This window comes from Malus sylvestris, chromosome 16 (genome assembly GCF_916048215.2).
Source record: "Malus sylvestris chromosome 16, drMalSylv7.2, whole genome shotgun sequence".
Lineage (NCBI taxonomy): Eukaryota > Viridiplantae > Streptophyta > Magnoliopsida > Rosales > Rosaceae > Malus > Malus sylvestris.
Window position 1 is genome coordinate 35,322,333 of NC_062275.1, and position 8,904 is coordinate 35,331,236.

Genomic DNA, 8,904 nt, shown 5'->3' on the forward strand with positions numbered 1-8,904 from the left:
CGATCCAGAATCTCAGGAATTGATACAGGCAGTGTCAGACGGGAAAAAGAAGGACCTCTGGATTAGAGATCCTGATGGCATGCTTATGCAAGGTGATCGGATGTATGTACCGAATGTTGAGGAACTCAAGAGAGACATATTGGATGAAGCACATATTTCTGCTTATGCGATGCACTCAGAGAGCACCAAGATGTATCATACCATCCGACACTTACCTCATACATGAAATGGTAACGATGGTATCTGGGTGGTAGTTGATCAATTTACCAAGTTAGCACACTTCATACCCGTTCGTGATAATTACTTGTTGAGTCAATTGACCGAACGGTTCATCTCTGAAGTGGTTAGGTACCACGGAGTTCCAGTTAGTATTATTTCTGATCGGGATCCCCGATTTACTTCGAAGTTCTGGGTAGCGTTTCAGGAAGCTTTGGGATCAAGATTACTCTACAGCACCGCCTATCATCCTCAAACCGATGGGCAGTCAAAGAGAACTATCTAGACCTTGGAAGATATGTTGAGATAGTCAGTTCTACAGTTTGGAGACACTTGGCACAAGCACTTATCGTTGATAGAGTTCGCGTACAATAACAGCTTCCATTCTAGTATTGGTATGGCACCGTTTGAAGCATTGTATGGGAAACCATGTCGTACTCCACTTTATTGGTCCGAGGTCGGTGAGCGAGTTTTGGTGGGCCCTGAGATTGTGGATGAGACAACACAGAACATTCAGGTGATAAAGGCTAACTTGAAAGCGGCCCAGGATCGCCAGAAGAGTATTGCAGACAGACATTCTACCGACATAGTTTATGAGGTTGGTGATTGGGTATTCTTGAAATTATCGCCGTGGAAAGGTGTTGTGTCATTCAACAAGAAAGGGAAACTCAACCCTGGGTACATCGAACCGTACCAGATCGTTGAACGAGTTGATGAAGTCGCTTATCTACTTGCTTTGCCACCAGAGTTAGCGAGAGTGCACAATGTGTTTCATGTATTGATGCAACGGAGGTACGTCTCTGATCCGTCACACGTGATTCCTCCTCAGCCGTTGGAGATCAATCCAGATTTGACCTATGATGAGGTTCTAGTGACTATCCTTGATTGGAAGGATAAAGTTCTTAGGAATAAGACTATACGGATGGTGAAGGTTTTGTGGAGGAAGCACTCAATTGAGGAAGCTACTTGGGAAACAGAAGAACGGATGCGAGATATGTACCCATGTCTGTTTTATGGCTTTGATTTGTAGTCAGTGTAGAAATTTCGGGGACAAAATTTTTATAAGGGGGTAGATTGTGACGACCCGTCCCTAATTTTCCTATGTAATTTCTCCCTTAGTATGTGTTAACAGTTGTGCCCTTAGTGGCAAGTGACGTGGACACGTTTATTTCCCTTAAATTATTTATTTTCTCGTATCACATTTAAATTGTACAGCTAGTACGAGTCGGCGTAGATTTTAAAGTGTAAAAATATCTACCTTGGATATATTTTGATTTCCTTTACAGTAGAAAATCTGAAACCCAATCCCATCCAACCTTATATCTAGCCCATGCATCCCCTCCATTATTCATTCAACCAATCCCATCTATCCCTACACTCTAGCAACCAATCACATCCCATCCTCTCCCTCATTTCTATCCACCAATCAGAATCCAAGAGAAAGAAAAAAGATTGAAACTCTCTCTCTCTTCTCTCCCTCTCCCGTATATTCCGTCTTCTCTGTAATGCCATGAATGAGCTTCAAAGCTCGTAGATCGAACTCACAAACTACACCATTGTGCTCATCTCAGTCCCACGATCACAACCATGTCCTTGAAATCAGGTTTAGATGAGTTTTGACTTACCAACTCGGAAGGTCCTACTCGATGAGTCTCAGTTTTACGATTTTCAGGCCATTCACTGCTTAGGTAAGCCTCGAGAAACCCTTAGAACCTTCATTTCAATTCTATGGGTTGATATTGATCTCTTGTTTGTGTTTTGAACGTATGGTTTTACACAGAAAACTCGAGAAGAGAAAATTGCACGTTTTTCAGTCAAGGAACATGACCATTGGATCACTTTCAACCCATTGTTTCTGTCAACCTCGACCACAGATGGACTCCTATTAGGTACAAACTTGATCTCTACATTCCTAACTTCAAAATGGCTTTTGAATCACTAAGTTTGGTTAAGTAATGAGTTAGAAATCAACTCTGGAAGTTAGGAAGAAATTTCCAGTTTTCTGGAAATCTGCAACCGTGGTCATTTGACCACTTTCAGGCCAAATTCCTGAACAACTCGGACCGTATTCGAACTTTCTGTGAATTGGGATCTGTACATCACATTCCTAGCTTTAATTTGGCTTTTGTAGAAGTATTTTTAGTTGAGAATCGAGCTCATTAGGAGTTCTGAAAGTTGGCCTAAAAATCTGCAAAACTACAGAAATTCGCGAGGAAGGCAAGTACGCTTGTACTCGCAGGAGCGTGGGGTGCGCGTGACCAATTTGTGCAGCCCTTGTGGCTGTACGTGACGGCGCGTCCGGCCTCCGGCCAGCACTTGGTCGACACGTGTGTGTCCGTGACGTCGAGTGGATCGATTTCATATATTTAAACCCTGGGTTTGAGCAAACTATGGGGATTTTATTTAGGTTTCCGTTATGTGCTTTAATTAATTTTATTTTACTTATTTCACATATAAGGGAAACTTATCCCGAGGATTTACGAGGCCAAGCTAGGCTCAGGGGTTACGACCCAGCAACGTACTTATGAGTGGGCAGTTTATTTTTATATCTATACATATTTATAGTTTCCAAAATTTTATAAATGCATCACTTTGCGTATATATTGCCAAATAATTGACAACTGCGATATAATTGTGATAAATGTTGTTATATGGTTGAGATAGTACTGTCATGGCATTCATACATATTTGTACATGCTCATCTTGCTGCACCCCGGTGTTAGTACTCGCCCTAGGGCTAGGGCCAATCATTCACGTGTATATTCACATCGCACCATTTGTTCGCCTTGGATCCAAGTTAGGTGCCAGTCATGTCGGGTAGATTGCATTAGGCAATCCGACTTGTATGTGACCGTGCTTCTGCACCAGCCTTCATGTGATCTTAGTACTAGAGCATATTGATTACACCCAGTCATGTTCGTGTCAGAAATTATCTATTTGAACTTGTGTGTGTCAGCTTAGATGGATGAGCACTTAGCTATACTTGATTATCACATGATTATATTATTGTGGCATTTGATACATCATAACTTGGCATATATTTGGTTATAAGTCTGTTATAGTATTGTTGATTTATCGTTTACATACCTATGTAGTATGTTTTAAGGAAACTATACTTGTTTTACGGCGAGGGGTTAGTGATGTAAATTTAAACTAACCTAAATAATAGATTAATTTAAACCAAATTAAACTCGCAAGCGCACGAATCAATTGTAGAAATAAACGCAAATACGAGGTCGATCCCACAGAGATTGCTTTTAATGCCAATTCAACCAGTTGATTACGCGAAACTTAACTTAACTAAGGAACGAATGATTGATTAATTGATTATGAAAAATAATTGAAACTTTACTTCAAATTAGACTAAGAATGTGAATAACGAAAACACGCAACAAAAGAAAGTTTAAAAGAAATTAATGTGATGAAAGCCTAAGGTTATGAATCCACCAATAACAATCCTATTCCCTTTCCTTCAAGCCAATTACTATCCAATTACCATGCCAACATTTAAGGTTGTTCTTTCTAAGATATGAATTGATCCTTGGTCAGGCATCCACTCGTGTGCTTATACATGAAAACTGTATCCTATTGGTTAGGCATACAGTTAAACACATACAAACCCATTAAACACAGAAGAATTATGTCAACCAAGCAGGACTAGTTTGATATTGGTTATCCTCACTAGTTTGTCTACTCTTCCTAATCTTAGTTCCAATAAACCTAATTGATATTGGTTATCCTCTCAGATTTATCTAATTATCTAGAAACAAGTTCACAATGATGGCCAATCACAAGAACATGTAAATCTAGAATAGATTAAGCACAAAGATTAAGAACTAAACATGGCATGTAATCAAATAATAATCAACAAAATAATTCAGAAATAATCATGTCATGGCTTCATCATAAACCTTAGAAGAAGAGTTTAGTTACACATAGTCATAATAAAAATCACAACAGAAATCATGGAAAAAAAATAAAAACTCTCGAAAAGAATGGTAAGAACACACTTAATAGCCTGTCTTCACTTTGGACGAATCTTCCTTGTATATTTCGTTTCCTCCCCCTTTGGGACAACCTCGGGCCCTTTTTATATCCTCTAGTAAAACCCTCAAAAGTCTGATAAAAACTATCCTAAAAGAAAACAGACTCCTAAGTAATTAATGAAACAAACTAGGAAAGAATCCTTCTTGAATTGGGAAATACGGCATCTGACTTGCACGCCAGATTTGAGGCCGATTTATCTTCTGGAAAAATCTGTAAAAATATGGAAAACGTAGCTTTATCTCTTATCTTTCCAGGCATATATCCCACGTCACTAGGAAAAATCGGGAAAGCCTCCAAATCTTCATTCTCCCACAACTGCGCAGTTCTGACGGGACAGTGACTTCTGTGGGATTGATTTGTAAAACTGGAACGTTTGACTCCATGAAAAATTACGAAATTTGGACACAATGATCTTCCATCTCTTAGCTTCCTTCTCCAATTGTCCTTGCATCAAAACTCCTCCGAAAAGTCAAATTATCATAAAAAATGTCCCGCATGCGCAGATTGACAGAAACAGAGAAAAGGAAAGTAGTAAGGCTCTTTTAAGACCAATTCTTTAACAAAACTTAGTGAGAATTAACCTGAAAATGTGATAAATAATGCACCTATCAAATACCCCCAAACTAAACTTTTGCTAGTCCTCGAGCAAAACAAAATAAAAGACAAGGAAAACAATAGACCTTCCATAAATTAGCCTCAAAGCAATCTAGAGACGGTCACCAACTTAAGAGAATTAAACATTTTTCAAAATCGAATTAACCAAACCTTACACAACCTTCTCAAGCATAATGAGTGACATAACCAATATCAATACAACTTACTCAGCCCGGATAGGTATATGCAAACCAAAGCTTCCACTTCAAAACCTCAACAATGAATATCACTCACAAAGGAATCACACATTAAAGGGCAAAGTGTTTTGCTCAAATCATGATATGCAAAATAAAACCCCATAAGCTTGCTCTTCATATCGTCTCTCCACTAATGTAAATCAATGCAACACCAAGGATCAAAGGTCTTTACACGGGTTATAACATTAGGCTAGGGTAAGAGTTATCAAAGAATGGAAAGGGAAAAACTAACACTTAAGAAATACCAAGATATCCTTATCATGTACTTTCGGTCGGTCCTCTTTGAAACTTAGATCTTCTATTATTGGCGTCCAGGACTCATGTCATAAGGATGAGACAATTTCAAACTCTTATTTCATAACTCTTATTTCATAACTTCTTTTGATATCTTTTCTTTTTTTTTTTTTTTTTTTTTTTTTTTTTTTTTTTTTTTCCGGAAATATAACAATAACAAAATAATACTACACATGGTACCTCGGTACACGCCACATCTTTGTTGTAGAACCCAACCTTTATCTTCATTGACGTCCCCTTGGTATTCCTTAAGCTATAGGGAATGGCTAATATAGGCTAAATGGGTAGGGATGAATGTGGACGATGAAAGAAAAGGCTTAAGTGTTTGGCTTCAAAAGGGTAACTGGGGATAATATAACATAAAAGGTTGATTAGAAAGGCTCAAACGGTCCAAACATGGCCTTAATCATCTCCCTAATGTTGCATGACTTAGGATTTCACCTCGAGAGATATTGAAGCAAGTTCTAGTGAATGATAATGCAATCATGAAACTCACAAGAAAGAATATGCAAGAGGCTCAAAATCTCACAAGGGTTCAAATAGTTTTCACTTAAAATCCACATATAAGTCTCTAAGTAGGAGATAATCATACTGACATTGGTTATTGGTATAAAATAAACTTGAGAATGATCATGTAAGAATTAGATTAACCATATCAAGCAGTTGAATTTTCACATAAAAAGAACAAATTCAACTAAGTCAGTGACCTAAAAGACAGCAACTTATTATCATTGACTTATGGAAGATCTAACAAAAGAGAACGACTCACGAAAAAGAAAATCTTTTTGAATTTTTGACACTTTTTATGATTTTTTTATTTTTTATTTTTTAAGACTTAAATAAAAGACAAAACATAGCACAAATAACCAAAGGAAAATAACATATGCCAACAGAAGTTGCAACAGCACGGTGCAAATATGATAAACCACAGGCATTTCGACCTTTAGACAAAGATTTGATCATCACTTGTGACAGAAAAATCCGATTTTTATAATCTTTATATGGCTGGAAAGAAGACAAAAATTTGAAGAGGACAACGCGGGCAAAATCTTCAAATTCCTATCCAATTAAAACAGTTTTAAGCAAACATAGACAGCATCACACAGAACGAAAACAGAACATAGAAACAGAAATCAAGATCCTCCCCCAAACTTGAATTAAACATTGTCCTCAATGTGTAACAACAACAACAACAACAACAACAAAGCCTTTTCCCACTAAGTGGGGTCGGCTATATGAATCCTAGAACGCCATTGCACTCGGTTTTGTGTCATGTCCTCCGTTAGATCCAAGTACACTAAGTCTTTTCTTAGAGTCTCTTCCAAAGTTTTCCTAGGTCTTCCTCTACCCCTTCGGCCCTGAACCTCTGTCCCGTAGTCACATCTTCGAACCGGAGCGTCAGTCGGCCTTCTTTGCACATGTCCAAATCACCGGAGCCGATTTTCTCTCATCTTTCCTACAATTTCGGCTACTCCTACTTTACCTCGGATATCCTCATTCCCAATCTTATCCTTTCTCGTGTGCCCACACATCCCACGAAGCATCCTCATCTCCGCTACACCCATTTTGTGTACGTGTTGATGCTTCACCACCCAACATTCTGTGCCATACAACATCGTTGGCCTTATTGCCGTCCTATAAAATTTTCCCTTGAGCTTCAGTGGCCTACGACGGTCACACAACACGCCGGATGCACTCTTTCCATCCAGCTCGTATTCTATGGTTGAGATCTCCATCTAATTCTCCGTTCTCTTGCAAGATAGATCCTAGGTAGCGAAAACGGTCGCTTTTTGTGATCTTCGCTAGATTGCTCCGGTCATTAGTGTGGATAAGTATATAAATGGATAGAGATAGGAAAGCAAACACAAGATGTACGTGGTTCACCCAGATTGGCTACGTCCACGGAATAGAAGAGTTCTCATTAATTGTGAAGGGTTTACACAAGTACATAGGTTCAAGCTCTCCTTTAGTGAGTACAAGTGAATGATTTAGTACAAATGACATTAGGAAATATTGTGGGAGAATGATCTCGTAATCACGAAACTTCTAAGTATCGGAGTGTGGTGTCGTCTTGACTTGCCTTATCTGTCTCATAGGTAGATGTGGCATCTTCTCTGGAAGTACTCTTCCTCCATCAGGGGTGGTATCTTTAACTGGTGGAGATGCACAAGGTAATGTATCAATTTCACTTGAAGCTTACTTGTAGTTTCAGGCTTGGTCAAGCGCGATACAAACCATGTAGTAGGAGTCTCCCAAGTCGCCGAGCTAGGGGGTCTGCTGAAAGAGGTGACAGACAAGGTAAGCAATCAGAGCTCCGACTGATTGTTCACCTTCTCCCCATCTTGCAGCAGCATGAAGGATAAAGAGAAGAAAAATGAGAAGAGATGATATGAGATACTTTTGCTTTTGAAGAAGTAACTTTCCACAGGCTTATTCTTGAACTGAGCTGGAGGGTTTTCTGGTTTCCTCCAGAGTATAAGGCCGACTGAAGAATTTGAGGGTCAAAACAAGTCCATCAAATCTAGAGTACGTTCCACCCTGCTGATATGGGATACTTTTGCTTTTGACAGAGTAATGGATGTATCGGCACGTGTGCTGTTACGCTTGTCTCCACATGCTTCCTTGTATCCTTTGCACTTGCCCTATCTGTTCCTCAAGCAGATGCGGAATCTTCCCTGGAAACATAAGATGTTGAAGATGAGTACTCGAGAGCAATGCCAGGTAAGTAATCAGGTAAGGGGTTCCAGGCAGTCACTTCCTGGCTGGAAGCTTGATTCCAAGTGCTTACTGATTGCTCTCTTTCTCCTTGTCTTGCAGGTAAAAACAAGGCCAAAAGAAAAGACAGGGAAAAAGCATGATATGGGATACTCTTGCTTTTAACCCTAATGATATGAGATATTCTTGCTCTAGTATAGCTTGTTTGCAGAGGTATTATCGGGGGGAAAGAAAGCTGAATATTTCGAAAGGCTTCGTTGGGAGTGCCCTCTCAGATATGATGAAGGGTTGAGCATTTTTGCAGGTCTGCCTGTCCGTTGGGGATGGAGGTCGACATATATAGGAGTCTCCCTAACAACAAGTAGTAATTCTATTCCTTTACCCTGCTTGCTCATAGCACGGTAGTGGGAGCTGCCAGTTTCACATGTTTTAACTCTGTCAGAGCACTTTGAAAAAGTGGTCTGTGGTATCTGGCTCTCGAGATTCGGAGAACGATGCCTCTTCGATTTTTGAGAAAGCAATCATGATGGGGGTCTGACTCTCGAGATTCGGAGAGCAGTGTCTCTTCGATTTTTGAGGAAGTAATCATGTTGGGAGTCTGGCTCTCAAGATTCGGAGGGCGGTGCCTCTTCGATTTTGGAGCAAGCAATCTTGTTGGGAGTGTTGTCTCGAATGTGAGTAAAGGTTGGACATGTTTGCTAGTCTACCTTGCCACGAAGCACAAAGGTTGACACACAGGGACTTTCCAATTATCCAGCAATGGTACTGTTCCTTTACCCTC

The 8,904-nt window shown here is 39.6% G+C and overlaps 1 protein-coding gene across 1 annotated transcript; it reads left to right on the forward strand.

Annotated features, from left to right (window-relative positions):
* The first annotated feature begins 613 nt into the window (after positions 1–613).
* Positions 614–1,246, forward strand: LOC126609322 (uncharacterized). The gene has a single exon (XM_050277264.1). It carries the CDS (start codon positions 614–616, stop codon positions 1,244–1,246), a length of 633 nt encoding a protein of 210 aa, XP_050133221.1.
* Positions 1,247–8,904: the final 7,658 nt, after the last annotated feature.

Coding starts and splice junctions, on each gene's coding strand:
- LOC126609322 (XM_050277264.1), top strand. CDS start 614: ATGGCACCGTTTGAAGCATTGTATGGGAAACCATGTCGTACTCCACTT.